Source organism: Rhincodon typus, chromosome 47 (genome assembly GCF_021869965.1).
Source record: "Rhincodon typus isolate 14 chromosome 47, sRhiTyp1.1, whole genome shotgun sequence".
Taxonomy (NCBI): Eukaryota; Metazoa; Chordata; class Chondrichthyes; order Orectolobiformes; family Rhincodontidae; genus Rhincodon; species Rhincodon typus.
The window spans coordinates 371,293-395,804 of NC_063378.1; the positions used below are offsets into that span (position 1 = coordinate 371,293).

Sequence of the window (24,512 nt, forward strand, 5' to 3'; positions counted from 1 at the left end):
AGGGGCTGTAGGAGGTTACAGAAGTAGAGAAGGATGTAGGTCTGGAGGAGGTTATAGAGGTAGGAAGGGCTGTAGGGGCTGGAGGAGGTTATAGAGGAAGGGAGGGGTGTAGGGGCTGGAGGAGGTTGCCGAGGTGGATGGGGTGTAGGAGCGGAGGAGGTTGCGGAAGTGGGGGGGTGCGGTGTTGGGACTGGCTGGCCATTTGATCTGAGATGAGGGGGAATGATTTCATCCAGAATGAATGAATCTGTGGAACTGTCTACTGCAGAAGATTGTCAAAGCTCTGAGACAGAAATCAATTGTTTTCTGGAGACAAATAACTCCTGGGGGTATGGAGATGGTGAGGGAAATTGGCACTGAGGTGGATGCTTCGCTCTGATCTAATTGAAAAGCAAAATGAACTCGAGCTGAATGACCTATTAGTGATCCTATGTTGCTACTATTTACATCTTTACAGAAATTTGACCTGTCAAACACAATCACTCTTTTTTCAAACCATGTTGATTTTGTCTAATTTGTTGGATAAACCCCAGCCTAGGATTTGAAAAGAGGTAGGTACAGGGACAGTAAATGCGCTGGCTAGGATATTCCAAAGTTTCTCTGATTTGGGCATGATGCCTCACGTTGGAATTTATCTAATGTTCAATGGTTGATCAAGGAAGGCAGGAGAAAGAGAAACCTGAGAACAACCGTCTCAGATTCTCCACCATTTGCAGTTCCTACTATCTCTGTCCAGTTAACCTGATATATCAATAATTGGGAAATTACTGGAATCTAATACTTAAGATGTTTTAACAATACATTTGGAAGACCATATTATGACTAGAGCAAGTTCCTACACATTTACTGTAGAGGATATAGATCAGTTGGTGACTTGGGCAGAGAGATGGCAGATGGAGTTTAATCCGGAAAAATATCAGGTGATATATTTCGGAAGGTCTAATCCAGATGGAAAATAAACAGTAAATGTCAGAACCCTTAAGAGTACTGACAGGCAGAGGGATCTGGGTGTACAGGGATACAGGTCACTGAAATGAATCACTGATAATGCAGGTGAAGAATGTAGTCAACAAGGCATATGGCATGCTTGCCTTCATCAGCTGGGGCATTGAGTTTAAAAATTGGCAGGTAATGTTGCAGCTTTATAGAACCTTGGTTAGGTCGCATTTGGAATATTGTGTTCAATTCTGGTCGCCACACTAGCAGGGAATATGGTGGCTTTGGAGAGGGTACAGAAGCTGTTGCCTGGTATGAAGGGCATTAGCTATGAGGAGAGGTTGGAGAAACTTGCATTGTTCTCACTGGAATGATGGAGGTTGTGGGGGGGACCTGACAGAGATCTGCAAGATTATGAAGGGCCTGGACAGACTGGACAGTCAGAAGCTTTTTCCCAGGGTAGAAGAGTCAGTTACCAGGGGCCATATGTTTAAGGTGCGAGGGACAAGGTTTGAAGGTGACGTACGAGGCAGATGTTTTACACAGAGGGTGGTGGGTGCCTGGAACTCGCTGCTGGGGGAAGTAGTGGAAGCAGATACAATAGTGACTTTTAAAGGGGGTCTTGACAAATACATGAATAGGATGGGAATAGAGGGATACGGTCCCTGGAAGGGTAGGGGGTTTTAGTTGTGACAGGCAGCATGTCAATGCAGGCTTGGAAGGCCAAAGGGCCTGTTCCTGTGCTGTAATTTTCTTTGTTCTTTGTTCTTTGAATTCAATTTGTCAAATTCATTTAAGTTTATTGAGTTGTGTGGGTGAAGAGATATGGTAACCAATAGACAACTCTTTGTTCCTGGGAAATGATTTGAGTCTTCAACATTTAGCACATTTTTGCTCTGGTCTCTTTCCACGGTCTCTGATAGGACCCAAAGAGAAACCGAATTGGACAGTGGAGAGACGTAGAGCCCAGGCAGGGGATTGTGGATCTGACCTTTGACCTGATGCGTGAACCGCTCCTGGGGACATACGAGATCGAAGGAATGCAGAGCCAGGGGAGGAAATTCCATCATCATTTCAGTGTGGAAGAGTACGGTACGATATCTGACCCAGACAGAACGTCGCTCTCGAACAGCATAGCCTCCACTCCCCTTTCTATTCATCAGCAGTATGCTGCTGAGGGTCAGAAATTAGGTCAGGATTGACACAAGCCAACTGAGTAAAGGGCAAAAACAGAGTCAAAGATGTCACATTTAAGGCCAGCCTAAAGACCATAAGATTTAGGAGCAGAATTAGGCCATTCAGCCTATCATGGCTGTTCTGCCATTCAATGAGATCACGGCTGATCTGATCATTCTCAATTCCACATTGTTGCCCTTTCCCAATGATTCCCTAACTGGTTTAAAAATCTTTCTCACTCAGTCTTGAATATACTTCATGACCCAGCCTCTACAGCCCTCTGCGGTAAAGAGTTTTACAGATTCACAATCCTCAGTGAAAAACAATATCATCCCTGCCTTAAAAGGGTGATCCCTTATTCTGAGATGATGCCCTTTGGTCCTAGACTCTCCCACAAGGGATAATGACTTCTCTGCATCTACCTTGTCAAGTCCCCAAAGAATCTTAGCAGGTCTGAATTCTCCCTACAGATGCTGCCAGACCTGCTGAGTTCCTCCAGCAATTTCTGATTTTGTTCCAGATTTTCAGCATCTCCAGTTCTTTGGTTTAGTTATCCCCTAAGAATCTTGTATGGTTAATAAAGCTGCCTTTCATTCTTCTATATTCCAATGAGTACAGGCTCAATATTTTCAACCTCTCCTCATAAGGCCGCCCCCCATATCTGGGATTAACCAGGTGAACCTTCTCTGGACTACCTCCAATTCTGGTATATCTTTCCTCAAGGAAAACATTCTCAGTATTCCAGTTGCGGTCTGAGAAGTGTCTTTTGTAGCTACAGAATAACCTTCAAATTTTATACTCCATTCACTCTGAAATAAAGTCAACATTTCATTGGCCTTCCCAGTTACCCACTAAACTCTTTTTTTGTACTTGGCAAAGAGCAATAGGAAGAAAGAGAAGAAACAGAGAGCTTAGGAAGCCCAGAGATTGACAAAGAAAACAGTGATAAGGAGTTATAGCAGCTGGAGGAGGTTACAGAGATAAGGAAGGGTAAAGGGGTGAAAGGAGGTTACAGATATAGGGAAGGGTGCAGGGTTTGGAGGAGAGAACAGATATAGGGAGGGGTGTAGGGTCTATAAGAAGCTACAGAGGTAGGAAGGGTTGTAGGGTCTGGAGGAAGTTGCAGTGATAGAGAGGGGTATAAGGGCTGGAGGAGGTGACCAAGATAGGGAGGGGTCTAGGGGCTAGTGGAGGTTGCAGAGATAGGGAGGTGTTAGGGCTGAAGAGACAGGGATTTTTGTCGACACTGGAGGATTTTAAGGAGATAAAGGAGGGAAAGGAGTTTGGGTGATGAGGGGTTGACACAACGGATTAAATGTTTAAAGTCTACTGTAGTTGGACTGGGAGCTGATCTCAGAAGTCTCTGTCAGGAATGGGGATGACTGAAGGACTGTAACTTGGCTAAACTTCAACGTGGTGGCTGAACAAGACTGAATTTCTAACCTTTCATTCATTCAGTTTTACCCAAGGCCGAGTTGAAGGTGAAAATGCCAGAAAAAATCACAGCTATTGACCCAACGATCCACATTGAAGTGTGCGGAAGGTAAAATGTCCCACTCTCCAACTCTGCACCTAAACCTGCCTTGACCCTGTCCTGGGAATGTTTGTTGGGGACAATGTAGAGGAAGCTCTACTGTGTATCTATTCCTGTCCTGTACCAGTCCTGGGATGTTTGATGGGGATAGTGTAGAGAGAGTTTTACTGTGTATCTATTTCTATGCTGTACCTGTCCTGGGAGTATTTGATGCGGTGCAGTATTGAGGGACATTTACTTTCAGTTTCAAAGGGTACAGAGAGATTTATTCTGATCTCATTCTGTGCTGCAGCTGACCTGGAAGTGTTTGATGGAAATGGTGTGGTCGGAGATTTACTCTGTGTGTAACTTTGGACTGTATATTTTGCAGATATACATATGGAAAGCCTGTGAGGGGACAGGTGAATGGCACCGTTTGTTTGGATCATATGAATGATGCCTCTGACCCTATTCATTGTCAGCACATTTTTGGTGAGGTAGGTCCTACTTTCATTGAAGCCACTTCCCCGTGAAGAAGCTAAGATCGTTCATGGCCGCACTTTTGGAGGGTCAGTGTTGAGGAAGTGCCGCATTGTCGGAGGGTCAGTGCTGAGGGAGTTTGCACTGTCGGAGGGTCAGTGCTGAGGGACTGCCACACTGTCGGAGGGTCAGTGCTGAGGGAGTTCGCACTGTCGGAGGGTCAGTGCTGAGGGACTGCCGCAGAATTTTGCAGAGTTCCTGTGTTTGCCTGGAACGAGGTCTGTTTCCCCCTTTTGGTTGTTCTCTGATTACCAGCCATGAATTGACTTTTTTCAGATGGATTTGAATGGTTGCCTGTCTACAGATCTCTCCACTGATATGTTCCACTTTAGAGAAAGTGCAAACCACAGACGCATTGATGCACAGTTTGTACTGACAGAAGAGGGGACAGGTCAGTCTCGGGACAGATGCAACTATGTGCTCACCTCTCTCTCTCCTTTAACATTCTGCCCAGTGTCGTCAGCTTGCCAGTTTCTTATTCCGCCCTTGAACTCTGTCCTGGTGCCTCTCCCACTCAGCGTCTCCTACTGTGTACCTATCTCTCACCCCACTAAGTCTCTCTCAAACTCCCGTGGCATTCAATCTCCTCCACTCTCTCCCTGTCCCACTGTCTCTCCCACTTTGCCTTTGTCCTGCTCTCACTCCAACTCTATCCCACCCTCACTATGTCTGTCTGCCTGTCTCCCTCCACTACTGTCTCTCTTAATCACTCTGCCTCTCCCTCACTGTCTGTTCATCACCCTGTCATCCTCCCACTCTCTCCGTCCTTCACTCTGTCTCCCCCTCTCATCCTGTTTCTCTTCCCTCTGCCTCTCTCCCTCACTCTATTCCACTCTCATATTATTTCTCCCTCATACTCTCTCTCCTCCATGTCTCACTCGTTCACTCTGCCTACCCTCCTCCCTCACTGTCTCTCTCCGTCTTTTTTTTAAAATTCATTTGTGGGATGTGGGCGTTGCTGGTTGGCCAGCATTTATTGCCCATCCCTAGTTACCCTTGAGAAGGTGGTGGTGAACTGCCTTCTTAAACCATTGCAGTCCAACTCCTGTGGGTTGACCAGCAATGCCATTAGGGAGAGAATTCCAGGATTTTGACCCAGCAACAGTGAAGGAATGGCGATATATTTCCAAATAGGATGGTGAGTGGCTTGGAGGGGAATTTGAAGATGATGGTGTTCCCATATGTCTGCTGTCCTTGTCCTTCTAGATGGAAGTGGTCATGGATTTGGAGGGTGCTACTTGTGGATCTTTAGTGAATTTCTACAGTGCGCCTTGTAGATAGTACACACTGTTGCTACTGAGCGTCGGTGGTGGAGGGAGTGAATGCTTGTGGATGTAGTGCCAATCAAGCGGGCTGTTTTGATCTGGATGGTGTCAAGCTTCTTGAGTATTGTTGGAGCTGTAGTGATCCAGGCAAGTGGAGAGTATTCTATAACACTCCTCACTTGTGCTTGGTAAATGGTGGACAGGCTTTACTTACAGTTACTTGCTGCAGGAAATTGAATGTCAAGGGGCAGTGGTTAAAGTGTCGCTTATTGGTGATGGTCATAGCCTCGCTTTTGTGTGGCATGAATGTTACTTACCACTTGTCAGCCCAAGTCTGGATATTGTCCAGATCTTGTTGCATTTAGACACAGACTGCTTCAGTATATGAGGAGTTGCAAATGGTACTGAACATTGTGCAATCATCAATGAACATCACAACTTCTGGCCTTTATGATAGAAGTAAGGTCATTGATGAAGCAGCTGAAGATGCTTGGGCCTAGGACACTACCCTGAGGAATTCCTGCAGAGATGTCCTGGAGCTGAGATGATGGATCTCCAAAAACCACAACCATCTTTCTATGTGCTAGGTATGATGCCAGCCACCAGAGTTTGCCCCTGATACCCATTGATTCGAGTTTTGCCAGGGTTCCTTGACGCTACACTCATTCAAATGCAGCCTTGATGTCAACAGCAGTCACTCTCACCTCACCTCTGAAAGTCAGCTCTTTTTTCCTCCATATTTGAATCAAGGCTGTAATGAAGTCAGGAGCTGAGTGACCCTGACAGAACCCAAACTGGGTGTCACTGAGCAGGTGCTGATCTATAGCACAGTAGATGACACCTTTCATCACTTTAGAACCATAGAATCCCTACTGTGTGGAGCAGGTTCTTCGGCCCAACCAGTCCACACCGACACTCGGAGCATCCGACCCGGACCCATACCCATACCCTTATAACCCACCTAATCTACACATCCTTGAACACTATGGACAATTTAGTATGGCCAATCCACCTAACCTGTACAGCTTTGGACTGTGGGAGGAAACCAGAGCATCCAGAGGAAACCCACGCAGACACGGGGAGAACGTGCAAACTCAACACAGACAGTGGCCCGAGGTTGGAATCGAACTCGGGTCTCTGGGGCTGTGAGGTAGCAGTGCTAACCACTGGGTTTACTGATGATCGAAATGACACTAATGGGGTAGTAATTGCCTGGGTTAGATTTGTCCTGCTTTTTATGTACAGGACATATCCAGGCAATTTTCCACATTCTCAAGCAGATGCCAGTGTTGTAATAATGCTGGCACAGCTTGACTAGGGGAGTGGCAAGTTCTGGAGTGCAAGCCTTCAGTACTATTGCTGGAATAGTGTCAGGGCCTGTAGCCTTTGCACTGTCCGGTGATTCCAGACATTTCTTGATATCACATGGAGTGAATTGAATTTGCTGAAGCACAGTATCTGTAATGCTGGGGACCACTGGAGGAGGCTGAGATGGATCATCCACTGGGCACTTCTGGCTGAAGATTGCTGTGAAAGCTTCAGCCTTATCTTCTGCACTGATGTGCTGGGCTCTTCCATCATTGAGGATGGGGATATTTGTGGAGCCTCCTCCTCCAATGAGTTGTTTAATTGTCCGCCACCATTTACTACTGGATGTGACAGGACTGCACAGCTTAGATGTGATCCATTGGTTGTGGAAATACTTACTCTATCACTTGCTGCTTATGCTGTTTGGCGTGCAAGTCGTCCTGTTTGGTATCTTCTGTTGCCTGTTACTGCTCCTGACATGCCCTCCTGCACTTTCCATTGAACCAGGGTTGATCCTCTGGTTTGATATGGGGGATATGGCAGGCCATGAGGATACAGACTGTGCTGGAATAGAATTCTGTTGCTGTTAATGGCACACCGTACCTCCTGGCTGCCCAGTTTTGAGTTGCTAGGTCTGTGCGAAGTCTGTCCCATTTAGCACAGTGATAGCACCACACAGCACGATGGAGGGTATTCTCAGTGCGAAGGCAGGAATTCATCTCCACAAGGTCTGTCTGACTCTGACTAATACGATCTTGGACAGATGGGGCAAAGGCTACAGGCCCTGACACAATTCTAGCAATAGTACTGCAGCTAGCAGATTGATAATGATGAGGTCAAATATCTTTTTCCCTCCTGTTTGGTTCCCTCACCATCTGCTGCAGACCCAGTCTAGTAGCTATGTCTTTTAGGACCCAACCAGCTCAATCAGTTGTGCTGCTGCTGAGCCACTCTTGGTGGTGGACATTGAAATCCCCCATCCAGAGTACATTTTGAGTCCTTGCCATCCTCACTGGTTCCTCTAAGAACTGTTCAATGTGGAGTACCCTATGAACTGTACGTCTTTGTTTGCTATGATCTGCCTGTACTGCTCGCAAAACAAAGCTTTTCAGTGTACTTAGGTACATGTGATGACAATAAATCAAATCAAATAAAATAAAATCAAGGAGTAGCGGTACATGAGGTGAGGGAAGATGATACATGGTAATCAGCACAAGGTTTCCATGCCCATGTTTAACCTGAAGCCATGAAACTTCATGAGGTCTGGAGTCAATGTTGAGGACTCCCAGCGTAACACTGTCCTAATTGTAAACCACTGTGCTGCTGGTGGGACAGGACATATCCAGGGATGGCATTGGCGGTGTCTGGGACATTGTCTGTAAGCTACGATCCCGTGAGTGTGGCTGTGTTACATTGTTGCTTCACTAGTCTGTGAGTCAGCTCTCCCAATATTGACACTAACCTCCAGGAGTCAGTGAGGAGGACCTCGCAGAATCGACAGGGTTGTTTCTACTGTTGTCTTTTCCGGTCCCTAGGTTAATGCCAGGTGAGCCATAGGTATCATTTCTTTGAGACTTTGTGGTGATTGGTACAACTGAATGGCTTGCTGGATCATTTCAGAGGGCAATTGAAAGTCAACCACATTGCTGTCCATCTGGAGTCACATGTAGGCCAGACCAGATAAGGGTGGCAGATTTCTTTCCCTGAAGGACATTAGTGAACCAGATGGGTTTTTTCAACAATTGTCAACAGATTCATGGTCATCATTAGACTCTTAATTCCAGATTTTTTAAAATTGGATTCAAATTCCACCATCTGAGTGGTAGAATGGGAACCGGGGTCCCCAGAACATTAGCTGAGATTCTGGATTAATAGTCTCGCGACAATACCATGAGGCCATTGCCTCCTCCTCAGGATGTCATGTTGGCTGAGTGGTTAGCATTGCTGCCTCTCAGTGCCATGGATCTGGGTTAGATTCCAGTCTTAGCTAACTGTCTTTGTCGAGTTTGCATGCTCTTCCTGTGTCTCTGAGGGGTTCCACTGGCTACATTGGTTTCCTCCCACAGTCCAAAGCTGTGCAGCATAGATGGTTTTGTCCGTGCAAAATTGTTCATGGTGTCCAGAGATATGCAGGCTAGGTGGATTGGCAATGATAAATGTAGGGTTACAGGGACAGGATGGAGGAGGGGTTGGGTCTTGATGGGACACTTTTTGGAGGGTTGGTACAAACATGATAGGTCAAATGGCCTCTATCTGCACTGCAGGGATTGTATGACACTCTTCTTTCTCTCTCCTTCACCCTCCATCCCTCGCTTACTCTGTTCCTCCTGCATGCTGTCACCCTCCAACTCTGTTTCTCTTTCTCACTGACTCTCTCTCTTTCCCTCACTCAGCCTCTTGCTCTCACTGTTTCTCCCTCTATTGTCTGTTCTGTCTTTTTCTCTCTCTCTCCCTCACTCACTCTACATATCTCCATCTTTCTGTGTCCCTCTCCCTTCCTCATTGTCTCTGCTTCCTTTTCTCACTTTGCCTCCCTCATTCACTGTCTATCTCCTCACTTTGCCTCTCTCCTTCCCCTGTCTCATTCTCTCACTGTCTCGGGATGAGCGGGAATGGAACAGAAAGGGTTTGGTTGCTGGAAGCCACTGGAGAGTCTTGAGGTGGCAATAGCGTGCGCCTGCTTGTTGTTCCTCCTCTTTATTTGGGGCAATCACCTCAACCCATTCAGGGAATGGTGGAGTGGAGGGAGGTCGAGGTGCCTCACCTATGAGTGCATGCAATGAATGGAAGTATCCGAGGGTCTAGCAATAGAACAAACGTCGCTGTCCATATATGACACATACAGGCTGTTCTGCTGGATTTGTCTCTGCACAGTGGGCACCACCCTTTCCTCAGAAGTTAGACAAAGCCCTCTGCCCATCCCTCAAGTCAAGCACCATCTCTGGTAATTCTGCCACATGGTGCCCTCTTTGCCACTGTATCTCTACCTGCTCATTCATGTCCAAGACTGGATCCACCTCAACCTTACTGGGCTCAGCACTGAGCCTGGCCTCCATCAGCTCTCCCAGCATCAGAGCCTGCAGTCATTTCTCCCTCCTTGTGCTCCTGTGCTAGTGTGTCCCCACCAGAATGTTAACGCTGAGGGGGAGGGGTATCAGCCAGAAGTCATGGCCCACACTGGTACCAACAACATCATTAAGAAGATGGATGAAGTCCTGAAGGCAGATTTCAGGGAGTTTGGCAGAAAATTACAAAGTATAATCTTAGGATTACCTCCAGTGCCACATCTGAACTGAGTTTCAGAACAGGAGAATAAACTGATGAACACATGGCAAGAGAACAGGTATAAGAGGGAGGGCATGAGATTCCTGAGACATTGGGAGTTGTTGGGCATGTGGGACCTATACATCTGTACAGCACTGATATTCTCACAGGGAGGTTTACTCGTGCTGTAGGGCTGGAGTTTAAACTAGCTCATCAGAAGTTTGGGAACCTGAGGGGGAACCAAAAATGAAAGGAAGTAAAGTTGATAACAGGAAGTTGAAAAGATGCTCAGGAGACTAGATGCCAGGAGAAATAAAGCCAAGCATTGAGTATGTTTCAAAAGTGGAATGATATCAGAAAGACTAAGTTAAGGGCACTCTACCTGAATGCTCACAGCATTCATAACAAAGTCAACAATCCAGTGGCACAAACAGAGATATGTAGGTATGATCTGATTGCCATTACAGAAACATGGTTGCAGGGTGACCAGGACGAGGAACTGAATATGCAAGGATAGTTAAAACTTAGGATGGCTAGATGAAAAGAAAAGGAAATGAAGTGGTGCTTATAATAAGGGATGGGATCAGTACATTAGTAAGGCTGGATCTTGGATTTGAAGAACAATGTGTGAAATCAGTATGGGTAGCACTTTGGAATAACAAGGAAGCAACAAATGTTGATTGAAATTATTCATAAGCCATCAAATAGGAGTGGGAATGTGGAGCATGGTATTAATCAGGAGATGAGAGAAGCACACAGCTTGGGCAACACAGTTATCCTGGGATAGTAGGAACTGCAGATGCTGGAGAATCTGAGATAACAAGGTGTAGAGCTGGATCTCCCCTCCCACTACTGCATCCCAAAACCAGCCCAGCTCGTCCCTGTCTCCCTAACCTGTCCTTTCTCCCACCTATCCCCTCCTCCTACCTCAAGCCCCACCCCCATCTCCTACCTACTAATCTCATCTCGCCCCCTTGAATTTCCGTCCTCCCTGGACTGACCTATCTCCTCCTTACCTCCCCACCTACACTCACCTTTACTGGCTCCATCCCCGCCTCTTTGATCTGTCTGTCTCCTCTCCACCTATCTTCTCCTCTATCCATCTTCTATCCGCCTCCCCCTCTCTCCCCATGTATTTCAGAACCCCCTTCCCCTCCCCCATTTCTGAAGAAGGGTCTAGGCCCAAAATGTCAGCCTTCCTGCTCCTCTGATGCTGCTTGGCCTGCTCTGTTCATCCAGCTCTACACCTTGTTATCATAAAATTTAGACATCTCTTTCCAGTATTTTCCAGCTAGTTTTGCTGCACGGACATTCTATCAGTAATACTATCTGTTTATTCACATTGAGACCCCTGGATACCATGACAAGCTGTGTAACTTCAATCTGGTCTTCAATCACTATGTCATTGAATGGAACAAAGAACAGTACAGCACAAGAACAGACCCTTCAGCCCTCCAAGCCTGTGCCAACACAAGACACCTTACTAAACTAAAATCTTTTGCCTCTGTGCAGTCAGAATCCTTCTATTCCCTGTCTATTCGTGTACCTGTCAACATGCCTTTGTAACATTGCTATTGTATCGGCCTCCACCACCTCCTCTGGCAGCACATTCCAGGCACTTACCATTCCCTCCAAAAATCTTCCCTCACTCATCTTTAAAGTTTACCTGAAACCTCTGTCCTGTAGTAATTCCACCCTGGGAAAAATACTCTGACTATCCATTCTATCCATGCCTCTCATAACTTTGTAAACCTCTATCAGATAGCCCCTCAGCCTCCAATGTTCAAGTGAAAGCAAACTGAGTTTGTCTAATTTCTCCTCATAGCTAATACCCTCTAAATACTATCTCTGAGTGAGTCCAGCATTGGCAGTTCTTACTATCTTTGAATATCCTGGTATGCCTGTTTCTGTATCCTCTTCAGAGCCTCCGTATCCTTTTGCAATTGTGGCAACTAGAACTGTACACAAGATTTCAAATGTGACCTAACTAAAGTGCTATACAGTTACAATATGATTTGCCACTTTATATACTCAATGCCCTAACAGACGAAGGCAAGCATGTAATATCCCTGCTGGATCATCTTATCCAATTACATTACCACTTTCAGGGAACTGTGGACCTATATGCCTAGATCCCTCTGAATGTTGGGGGTCTGTCTCTGTATCTGTTTGGCTTGTTACTCAGCAGCAAGTGGGATATACAACCTGGAAATATTGTTCCTTTCATGTGGAATGTCAAGGGGGAGCCTCTGCCTGGGTTCGGCCTAAAGGTCCAATCTCCTTCCACAATACCTAAGTCTTTCATGATCCTGGAGCAGCTTCAGCCTCTCTCTTCAACCATGCCACGTTCAACCCCTCCACCATCCATTCCATCTCAGCCTTTCAACCTCATCTGCCATGACATGGTATCTATGTTTTGTAATCCTGCTGATTATGCAAGAAATGCAACATGAGATTTGAATATATGGACAGCCCAATGATCATGATGCAGGGATTCAGCCTATTATGAATATGAAAGGAATTTAAAGTTTTACAGGAAAGTATTCGCAGTATTGACATAGAATGAAGTCTGAGGTTTCTATTGGGTTGAGGAATTCTTTGTCTGTCTGTCTGCTCCTTCTTCTCATCAGGCCTTGTCCCCTTCACAAAGACACTCATTTCCTGAGAGCGTCCATTTGACTGCTCCAGTTGCCCTCCTGCACCACTGCTTGAGTTTCCGTGCTCAGTGCCCTCCCTCACTGTTGCCACCTGCCAGCGGAGCTTCCGTTACACTTGGTCACTGCTACTCCAGGGATCAGGCTGGACATGATGAATTTTACCTGCCCATGAATATATAATGAGCTGAGAAAAACTGAAGAAATCCGAGTGGTAGTCCTTACTGCTTATAGGACCAGCTCCAAACTTAGTCTCAAACAATCAAAGACTCTACCCATGATCTTACTCTCTATGCCTGTCTTTGTCTGCATATTTATTTCTGCCTTTCAATTTCCTGATCTCTCCTTCTCTGTTTCTTACTCTATCTCTTCATATCTCTCTCCATGTCTGTTTTGCTCTATCTCTCACTGTCTGTAGTCTCCCACACCCCACCATCCTGTCTCTCCTTCTCTGTTTCTCCATCTCATTCTTGATCACACTCTCTGGCACAATACCTCTGTCACTGTCCCTCCCTTTTTTTGGAATTTGTTTTACTCTCTGACTAACTTAAAGTCTCTCACTCCGTATGTCGTTCTCTGTCTGAGATGGATAGCCTAGCACAATCTCTCTCGCACTGCTTCTTTCTCAATCTCTCTCCATTATTTTCTCGATCAATCTCCAAATGTCTATAGCTTCCATCTAAAAACACTGAATCTAATCCAAGGTATTCCAATGCGGTCAAGTGCAACATGTCAAGTTGAAAGCGAAATTATGAAGATCACATTTGAGGAGGTGGAAGATTATTACAAACCTGGAATTCCATACACTGCACAGGTAAGGCCAGAGGGATAAACTCTCCCACACAGACTGTGTAATGTATACAGAGTTAATCTTCGACACATGCACTGTGTAATACATTCTGGGTTAAATTTCCTAAGACATGCATGCTGTAACACATATTGGGTTAAGTTCCCCAACACACATGCACACTGTGTAATATATACAGGGCTAAACTCTCATAAACACACAATGTAATATATACAGGGTTACACTCTCCTGCACACACTATGTAACATATGCAGGGTTACATTCTCCTACAAGCACTGTGTAATATAAATAGTGTTACACTCTCCTACACACAAATTGTGAAATGTTTATAGAGGTTTCAGCTTTCCTTGCTCTGTTACATTATATTGACTGATCGGCTGTCTCTATTCAGATAAAAATCCAGTATACTACAGGGCAACCTGTCACCAATGTGACAATCAAAGTGTTAAATTCCTGGAAGCCTGGTCCAATGTTGGCGATCACAGATGAGAAGGGGATTGGCTCAGTGATTCTGGAAACCCCCTTACAATCCAATGAGTTGCTTTCCATAATGGTAAGTGAAAAGAAATATGGAGAGGAAACAGGGGTGTCAGGGGCGGAGTGAGGAATTACTGGATTTGTGGAGCGTTTCAGGCACCATATGGGTAATGAATGGTTGTATAGAGGATATTAGGCACCGTGCGAGTAATGACTGGTTTTATGGAGGATGTCGGGTACTGTGTGTGTAAAGAATGGTTTTATAGAGGATGTCATGCACCATGTGGATAATGGATGGTTTTATAGAGCTTATCAGGCACCCTCTGTTTAGTGAATGCATTTCTGGAGGGTATCAGGGACTATGTGGGAAATTGATGGCTTTATAATGGATATCAGGGACTGTGTGGGTAAAGAATGTGTTGACATAGGGTATAAGGGATCATATGGGGATTGAATGGATATATAAAAGGTATCAGACACTCAGTGTAGAGTAAGGGGTTTATAGAAGGCTTGAGGGACTGTCGGAATTGAGGGTGTTTATAGAGGGTATTGGGCTGAGAGGGGAATGAGGTGGTTAACGAGGGTATCAGGGCTGGGTGGGGAATGAGGGGGTTAGTGGGGGGTATCAACAGCTGGATGGGAAATAAAGGGATTTATGCAGTGTATCAGGCATTGATTGGGAAACGAGGGGTTTATAGACGGTATCAGGCATTAATTGGGGAATGAGAGGGTTAATGGAGGGTATCAGAGCCATCCATCCAGGCAAGATGGGAGCATTCCATCATACTCCTAACTCAGTATTCCTAGCATCTGAATTGCTCTCGAAGACACTGTTTTTATGTTGCAAGTCCAGTTGAGTTTCTGGTCAATGGTAACCTGCAAGGATGTTGATGGTGGGGATTCAGTGACAGTAACACTGTTAAATATCAAGGAGCAGTGGTTAGATCGCCTCTTATTGGTGATGGTCATCACCTGACATTTGTGCTGCAAGTATTACTTGCCACTTGTCATTCCAAACCTGGATATTGTCCAGATCTTGTTGCATTTGAACATGGACTGCTTCAGTATCCGTAGAGTCGCAAATGGTGCTGAACATTGTGCAATCATCGGTGAACATCCCCATTTCTGACCTTCCAATGGAGTGAAGATTATTGATGAAGCAGTTGAAGGTGGTTGGACATAGAACACTACCCTGAGCAACTCCTTCAGGGATATCCTGGACCTGAGATGTCTGACCTCCAACATCCACAACCATCTTCCTCTGTGTCAGGTATGGCTCCAACCAATGGAGACTTCACCCCCCGATATCCATTGACTCCAGTTTTGCTAGGTTTCCTTGATGCAAGACTTAGTCGAATGCAGACCTGATTTCAAGGGCTGCCACTCTCATCTCGCCTCTGAAATTCAACTCTTTTCTTCATGTTTAAACCAAGGCTGTAATGAGGTCAGGAGCTGAGTGCCCCTGGTGGAACCCAAACTGGGCATAACTGAGCAGGTTATTGCTGAGCAGGTGCTGCTTGATAGCACTGTTGATGACACCTTCCATCACTTTATTAATAATTGAGAGGAGACTGATGGGACAGTAATTGGCTGGGTTGGATTTGTCCTGTTGTTTATATAAAGAACATACCTGGACAATTTTCCACATTGCCAGTGTTGTAACTGTAATGGAAGAGCTTGCCTAGGGGAGCAGCAAGTTCTGGAGCACAAGTCTTCAGTGCTATTGCTGGAATGCTGTCAGGGCCCATAACCTTTGCAAATTCCAGTGCCCCCATCTGTTTCTTGATGTCATCTTGAGTGAACCAAATTTGCTGAAGACTGATATCTATGATGAGTGCATACACTGGAGGAGGCCGAGATGGATCGTCCACTCGGCACTTCTGGCTGAACATTGCCATGAAAGTTTCAGCCTTATCTTTCGCACTGATGTACTGGGCTCTTCCATCATTGAGGCTGGGGATAATTTGTGGAGCCTCCTCTTCCAGTGAGTTGTTTAATTGTCCACTACAATTCACGACTGAGTATGGCAGGACTGTAGAGCTTAGATCTGATCCGTTGTTTGTGGAATCACTTAGCTCGTCTATCACTTGCTGCTTATGCTGTTTGGCAAGCAAGTAGTCCTGCCTGGTGCTGCTCCTGGCACGTCACCCTGCACTCTCCATTGAACTCTGCTTGATCCCCTAGCTCGATGGTAATGATTGAGTGGGGAATATGCTGGCTCGTGAGGTTACAGATCGTGCTGGAGTACAATTCTGCTATTATTAATAGCCCACGGCACCTCATGGATGCCCAGTCTTGAGTTACTGGTCTGTTTGAAGTCTGTATCATTTTATCTGTCCCAGTGATAGTGCCACCCAACATGATGGAGAGTAATCTCATTGCGAAGGCAGGACTTCATCTCCACAAGGACTGTGCGGTGATCACTGTTACTGATACTGTCATGGGCAGATGCATCTACAGCCAGCAGATTGATAAGGACGGGGTCAATTATGTTTATCCCACTAGTCAGTTCCCTCATTAGCTGCTTCAGACGCAGTCTAGCAGTTATGTCCTTTAGGACCTGACCAGCACAATCAGCAGTACTCTTATTGGTGAAGATTGAAATCCTCCATCAGAGTACATTCTGCAGAGTCCCCGCAATCCTCAGCGCTTCGTCAAAGTGTTGTTCAACTTGGAGTAGTACTGATTCATCAGCAGCAGGAGGCTAGTAACCAGCAGGAGGTTCCCTTGACCATGTTTAACCTGAAGACATGGGACTTCATAGGGTCCAGTTGAGTACTCGCAGGACAACTCCCTTCTGACTGTATACCACTGTGGTGCCAGTTCTGCCGTGTCTGTCCTACCAGATGGTGGCAGTGGTGTCTGGGACATGGTAAGGTATGATTCCATGAGTATGACTATTTTAGGCTGTTGCTAGACTAGTCTGTGAGATAGCTCTCCCAATTTTAGCACTAGCCCCTACATGTTAACAAGCAGGACTTTGCAGGGTCAACAAGGCTGTGTCTGCTGCTCTTTTTTCCGATGCCTAGGTCAATGCCAGGCTGTCCATCCAGTTTCATCTTTTTGAAACTTTGTAGTGATTGATAAAACTGAGTGGCATGGCTGGCCATTTCAGAAGATAGTTGAGAGTCAACCATATTGCTGTGAGTCTGGAGTCACATGTAGGCCAGACCAGGTGAGGATGGCAAAGTTCCTTCCCTGAAAGACATTCATGACCCAAAAAAATTTCTTTCTGACAATAGACAATGGTTTCATCAGTATATTCTTAATTCTAAGTTTATTTTTATTGAATTCAAATTCCACCATTTGCCATGGTGGCCCAGAATATTGCCTGAGTTTCTGGATTAATATTACGGCAATAATACCACTAGGCTACCCCTTGAAGTGGTTTTGGGATATATCGGGAACTGGGAGTAAAGTCTCTACTGGCTGGAGTCGTACATGACACAGAGGAAGTGGGTAACAGGAATGGATGTGAAATGGAGTGGTTCGAGGGCAGTATTGAGAATGCATCAAGAATGAGGTGGTTTAAAGAGGGGTAGTGGGGACAGGGTATAGCATAAGATGGTTTAAAAGGGGTATCAGGGACTGTGTATAGAATGAGGTGGTTTAAAGTGGGTACCGGTTACTGTGTATAGGATGAGTTCTTTTAAAGGAGGTTGTGGGGACTGGGTGTAGATGAGGCTTATATTCACTGGAGTTTAGTCATAGAGTCATAGAGTAACACAGCGTGGAAACAGGCCCTTTGGCCCAAACTGATCCATGGTGCCCACTCAGCTAGTTCCAATTGCACGCATTTGGTTCATATCCCTCTAAATCCTTGCCATCCATGTACCTATCCAGATGTTTTTTAAATGTTGCTATTGTACCTGCCTCAACCACTTTCTCTGGCAGCCCATTGCATATACACAATACTCTCTGTGTGAAGAAGTTGTGCTCAGGTCCTTCTTAAATCTTTGCCTCCTTGCCTTAAAATTATGCCCCCTAGTTTTCAATTCCCCATCCCTGGGAAAGAGACTGTATGCATTCATCCTATCTATGCCCCTCATGATTTTATACATCTCAGTAAGGTCACCCCTCATTCTCCTATGCTCCAGGGAATAGAGTCCTATCCTGTCCAACCTCTCCCTATAACTGAGGCCTACTAGTCCTGGCAACATCCTCGTAAATCTTCTTTGCACATTTTCCAGTTTAACCATGTCTTTCCAATAACAGGGTGACCAAAACTGTCCACAATATTCCAAGTGCGGCCTCACTAACAACTTATACACCAACTGTAACATAAATTATCAACTCCTATACTCAATGCCTCGACCAATGAAGGCCAGGATGCTAAATGCCTTCTTCACTGCCCTGTCTACCTGTGACACCGCTTTCAACAAACTATGTACTGTACTCCTAGGTCCCTCTGTTCCACAACACTCCTCAGGACCTTACTATTTATTGTATAAGTTCTACGTTGGTTTAACTTTCCAAAATGCAACACCTCACACTTATCTGCATTGAATTATCTGCATTGCCAATCCTCAGTCCACTTTCCCATCCGATCAAGATCCCTCTAATTTTTCATAACTTTCTTCACTATCAACGATACCTCCTAATTTTGTATCATCCATGAACTTATGAAATATACCTCATACATTCACATTCAGATCCAGATTTGTAAATAACAAATAACAAAGGTCCCAGCACCAACCCCTGTGGCACTCTACCAGTCAGAGGCCTCCAGTCCATGAAACAACCTTCAACCATCCCCCTTTGCTTCCTACCATTGAGCCAATTTTGAATCCAATTCGCTAGCTTTACCTGGATTCCGTGTGACCTAACTTTCACGACTAGCCTGCCATGCGGGACCTTGTCAAAGGCCTTACTGAAGTCCATATAGACAACATCCACTGCCCTACCCTCATCCATCCTCTTGGTTACCTCTTTGAAAAACTCTAAAAGGTTTGTCAAACATGTCTTTCCTATGCACAAATCCATGCTGATTATCCCTAATCAGACTTTGACTATCCAAATGTTGGTTGATCCTGTCCCTCAGTAACTTCTCCAATAACTTGCCTACCACTGATGTCAGGCTCACTGGCCTATAGTTCTCTGGCTTGTCTTTGCTACCTTTCTTAAACAATGAAACATCATTAGCCACCCTCCAGTCTTCCGGAACTTCACCAGTGGCTAAAGGGGAAGCAAAAATCTCTGCAAGGGCTTCTGCATTTTCTTCCCCAGCCTCCCACTACATCTGGGAATGGACTTAATCAGGCCCAGGGGATTTATCCACCTCAATGCGCTGTAAGGTTGCAAACACCTCCTCTCAGGTAATGCTTATGTAGTACAAAACATCACCACTTGTTTCCCTTATTTCCTTAGCATCCATGATTCTTTCCTCAGTGAGCACTGAGGAGAAATATTCATTAATAATCTCCCCCATTTCCTGTGGCTCCACACATAGAGGCCCATGCTAATCTTTAAGGGGACCTATTCTCTCCCTAGCCACCCTTTTACTCTTAATATGGCTATAGAACCTCTTGGGATTATCTTGAACCTAATCTGCCAGATCCATCTCATGACCTCTTTTTGCTCTTCTGATTTCCCTCTTAAGTGTGCTCCTACACTTTTTATAGTCATTTAAGGATTCACTTGAGCCCAATAACTTTAACCCAATGTATGCCTTCTTTTTCCTGACCAGAGCCTCAATATTACTCGTCAGCCAGGGATCCCTAAACCTGCCAGCTTTTCCCTTCACCCCAACATGGACCTACTGTCCCTGGGCTCTTCATATCACCCTTTTAAAATCCTGCCATTTGCCAGTCGTTCCTTTTCCTTCAAACAGACACACCAATAGACCACTGCTAGATCCTGCCTAATGGCCCCAAAATTGGCCCTGCTCCAGTTTACCACCTTAACCTGTGAACCTGCCCTATCTTTTTCCATAACTATGTTAAAACTAAGAGAGTTATGGTCACTGGACCCAAAGTGCTCTCCAATTGACAATTCAGTCACTTGCCCAGCCTCGTTTCCTAAGAGGAGGTCCAGTCTTGCACCCTCCTGAGTAGGGCCCTCTACATATTGTTTTAAGAAACTTCCTTGGACACATTTGACAAATTCCACCTCATCCGGGCCTTTCACACCCTGAATGGTCCAGTCAATACAGGGGAAATTAAAATATCCAACCAATACTAGTCTACTATTCCCACAGGTATTTGCAATCTCTCTACACATCTGCTTCTCTACTACCCGCTGACTATTTGAGGATCTATAATACAGTCCCAACAGAGTGACCATCCCCTTCTTGTTTCTAAGTTCTAGCCATACGGCCTCATTTGATGACCCCTTCAGAACATCCTCTGCAAAAGCACTGTTGTTATGTCCTCCCTTATCAAAGGGGCAACTCCCCCTCCTCGCTTACTTGTACTTCTGTCACGCCTGTAGCTTCTGTATCCCAGAACATTGAGCTGTCAGTCCTGCCCTTCTCTCAGCTATGTTTCTGGTATGGCTATAATATCCAAGTCCCCAGAGTCAATCCATGCTCTGAGCTCTTCTACCTTACCAGTCAGGCGTTGAGGGTTGAAATAAATGCACTTTAAACCAGAAGTCTTTTCCCCTCCCTTTACTGTGGCCCTGTCTATCCTGAATAGTAAGCTTGGTCTCAATGACTAATGTATTTTCCTCTGAATTCTCGAAGGTCCCTCTCTTATTCAAAGTCCCCCCCACTACCCTAACCAACCCCAGCCCCCGCCAAACCGGTTTAAACCCTCCCGGGTAACACTAGCAAATCTCCCCTCAAGAATATTGGACCCAGTCTGGTTCAAGTGCAATCTTCCCTCTTGTACAGGCCACCTCTACCCTAAAAGAGATCCCAATGATCCAAGAACTGAAAACCCTGCTCCCTACACCAGCTCCTCAGCCATGCATTCATCTGGCCTACCTTTGTATTTCTATCCTCACTGGCAAGTGGCACTGGGAGTAATCCGGAGATCACTACCCCTGAAGTCCTGCCTTTTAACTTCTTACCTAACTCCCTATACTCATTTCACAGGACTCCATCCCTTTGTCTACCTCTGTCATTTGTACCGATGTGCACAATGACCTCTGGCTGTTCACCCTCCCCCTTCAGAATGTTCTGCAACCGCTCAGAGATATCCTTGACCCTGGCACCCGGGAGACAACACACGATCCTGGTGTCTCTTCTGCAGCCTCAGAATCTCCTGCCTGTCGCCCTCACAAATAAGTCTCCTATCAGTATCGTTCTTCTGACTGTACCCTTTCCCTCCGAGCCTCGCAGCTGGTCACAGTGCCACTGACCTGACTGCTGCTGCTAGCCCCTGAGAGGTCATCCTCCCAACAGTATCCAAAGCAGTATACCTGTCATTGAGGGGAATGGCCACTATCCGCCTTTACCCCCTTATCTCTTTTGGTGGTCACCCAGCTCCCTGCAGCCTGTACTTAGGAGTGATCACTTCACTATAGCTGTTATCAATGAGGTTCTCCGCATCCTGGATGATCCTGAGTGCATCCAGATCCAGCTCCCTTTCCCTAATGCAATCTGTATGGAGATGCAGCCAGGTGTACTTCTTGCAGGTACTACCATCCCTACTACCCTCTGTCTAGACAGAAAGAGAGTTAACCTGCCCTAACCTGCTCAGCCTCCTCACGCCAAAACCTCTTGAGCAAAGGCCTCAGTATTTCCAATCTATCACTGGCCTACTCTCTTAACATCTACTCCCTTGTACACCTTTACCTTGCCAGTCGTATTCCTCACAGAGCCCCTTTTTTGGGTCAGAGGAGGGAGGGAGGGTGGGAAATACCAATGTACTGCAAAGGATGAGGGTTAATCTCAAGTATGCCTATAAATTTCTAACAATGTTAGACAGGGTAAACACAAGCAGGATGTCCTTGATGACTCGGGATTCCAGAAGCAGAGTGTCACATTCTAGGAGTGTAGTATGTAGCCATTTAGGACTGAGACGAGCAGAAATGTCTTCACCCAGAGACTGGTGAGCCTGTAAAATTCTCTGTCACAGAAAGCAGTCGGGCCCAAAAGATTGATGGATTGTTTTCAAGGAGGAGTTAGATATCGTTCTTAGGGCTAAAGCAATCCAAGGATATGGGGAGAAAGAGGTTACAGGCGACTGAGTTAGATGATCAGCCACAATCGTATTGAATGGCAGAGCAGGCTTTAAGGGCTGAATTGCTCACTTCTGCACCTACTATGTTTAAATGAATAATGGGGGTTGATGGAGGCTTTCAGGGACTGAGGGGGGAACAAGGAGATTATATAGGCTACCAGTGACCGAGTGGTGAACGTGAGTGGGTGATAGAGAGTAACAGGGACTAAGTGGGGAATGAGAGGGGTTTAATAGATGGTATCAGGGACTGAGGGCGGATGAGGAGATTATGGAGGGTATCAGGGACTGAGTGGTGAATGTAAGTGAGTGATAGAGGGTATCAGGGACTGAGGGGAAATGAGAGGGGATTGATGGAGGATATCAGGGACTTAGGGGTTATGAGGAGCTTATGGAGGGTATCAGGGACTGAGTGATGAAGGTAAGTGGGTGATAGAGGGTATTTGGGACTGAGTGTGTTGAAGGTGAGGGATGCAGTGATAGTGATTCAAGTGACTGTAATGAGGTGATGGTCAGATTATCTCCTGTTACAGATGCTGATTGCCTGTCACTTGTGTGGCTTGAATTCTCCAAGAGACTATGGGGGTGAATTTCAGGACAACAATATTGCCAGTCTTTTCCTTCTGCTATCCTAACCTCAATTCTCTGTTGCTCCCCTCTTTAGGCTATTTATCAGGACAAACATCATCAGGATGCCCATCCCTACAATGTCTCAGCTCATCATGTTGTCAAGCCTTTCTACTCCAGGTCTAAGAGTTACCTCACCATCCAGAAACATCAGCAGTTACTGGCCTGTGATTCTGAGCTGCATGTGAAAGTCCACTACATTATCAGGGGTATTGCTGCTGAGGCTGACAGCAACCTGGCTGTATTCTACCTGGTGAGGAGCTGTCAATTGTCTGAATGCCTTAACACTTCTCTCAAACCCCTATACATGTTCCCACCAGCTATCCCCATTCCCCAAAGCCCTGTACTGTGAACCTGTAACCCCCCGATACCTGAACCCCTCCATGTGGATTATTAACTCTTTCTGTTTCTCCCTCTCTGTCATCTCCAGGTCATGTCGAGGGGAGTGATTGTGAACATGAACTCGAAAACCATCTCCATCAAAGGCTCTGAAGGTTTGAACCATGCTTCACTTGATGCCGTCTGACTGATAGACAGAGAGAGAGAGAGACAGAGAGACTAATCCTGCCCTTTTTCCATGGCATTGCTATCAATGAATGCCCCCACTATCAACATCCTAGGGCTTACAATCGACCAGAAAAATCAGCTGGGCTTGCTATTTAAATACAGTGGTTGCAAGAGGGTCAGAGAGGGGAATCCCGCAGTAAGTAACTCACCTCCTGACTCCCCAAAGCTTATCCACCATCTACAGGGCATGAGTCAGGAGTGTGATGGAATACTCCCCAGTTGCCTAGATAGGTACAGCTCAGATGTGTTAGACATGACGGGTGGCACGGTGGCTCAGTGGTTAGCACTGCTGCCTCACAGTGCCAGGGACCCAGGTTTGATTCCACCCTAAGGCGACTGTCAGTGTGGAGTTTGTACATTCTCCCCGTGTCTGCATGGGTTTCCTTCGGGTGCTCCGGTTTCCTCCCACAGTCCAAAGATGTGCAGGTGAGGCGTACTGGCCATGCTAAATTGTCCATAGTATTCAGGGTGGTGTAGATTATAGGGGGTTGGGTCTGGGTGGGATGCTCTGAGGGTTGTTGTGGACTTGTTGGGCTGAAGGGTCTGTTTCCACATTGTAGGGATTCTATGACCTTTTTCTGACAAATAGCTTGTGAAGACCCAAGGTTTTCGCAAAATTGTTGAATTTTCAGTCCTTGAGAAGAACTATCGAGTTCTCCAAAGGTTAATTGAATTTTCAATGACATTCTTTATGTTTGATTTCAAAATAAGATTGGCTGCCCAGCTGGCTGAAGTATCCTCTATCCATATTTGCATGTAATCTTTGTTGTCTATTTAATAACTGTATCAGTTTTACTTATGACACTATTACATAGAACATAGAACATTACAGCGCAGTACAGGCCCTTCGGCCCTCGATGTTGCGCCGACCCGTGAAACCAATCTGAAGCCCATCTAACCTACGCTATTCCATTATCATCCATATGTTTATCCAATGACCATTTAAATACCCTTAAAGTGGGCGAGTCTACTATTTTTGCAGGCAGGGCATTCCACGCCCTTACTACTCTCTGAGTAAAGAACCTACCTCTGACATCTGTCCTATATCTATCACCCCTCAATTTAAAGCTATGTCCCCTCGTGCTAGCCATCACCATCCGAGGAGAAAGGCTCTCGCTGTCCACCCTATCTAATCCTCTGATGATCTTGTATGTCTCTATTAAGTCACATCTTAACCTTCTTCTCTCTAATGAAAACAGCCTCAAGTCCCTCAGCCTTTCCTCATAAGACCTTCCCTCCATACCAGGCAACATC

The 24,512-nt window shown here is 45.8% G+C and overlaps 1 protein-coding gene across 1 annotated transcript in view; it reads left to right on the forward strand.

The window, feature by feature from the left end:
- Positions 1-24,512, forward strand: part of LOC109922073 (alpha-2-macroglobulin-like) — a 105,705-nt gene that overhangs the window by 11,935 nt on the left and 69,258 nt on the right. The window contains 8 exon segments of the mRNA XM_048620558.1: positions 1,860-2,008; positions 2,011-2,028; positions 4,017-4,122; positions 4,442-4,556; positions 13,361-13,470; positions 13,856-14,017; positions 22,729-22,944; positions 23,122-23,211. Of these exon segments, the coding sequence (XP_048476515.1) occupies positions 1,860-2,008; positions 2,011-2,028; positions 4,017-4,122; positions 4,442-4,556; positions 13,361-13,470; positions 13,856-14,017; positions 22,729-22,944; positions 23,122-23,211 (966 nt within the window).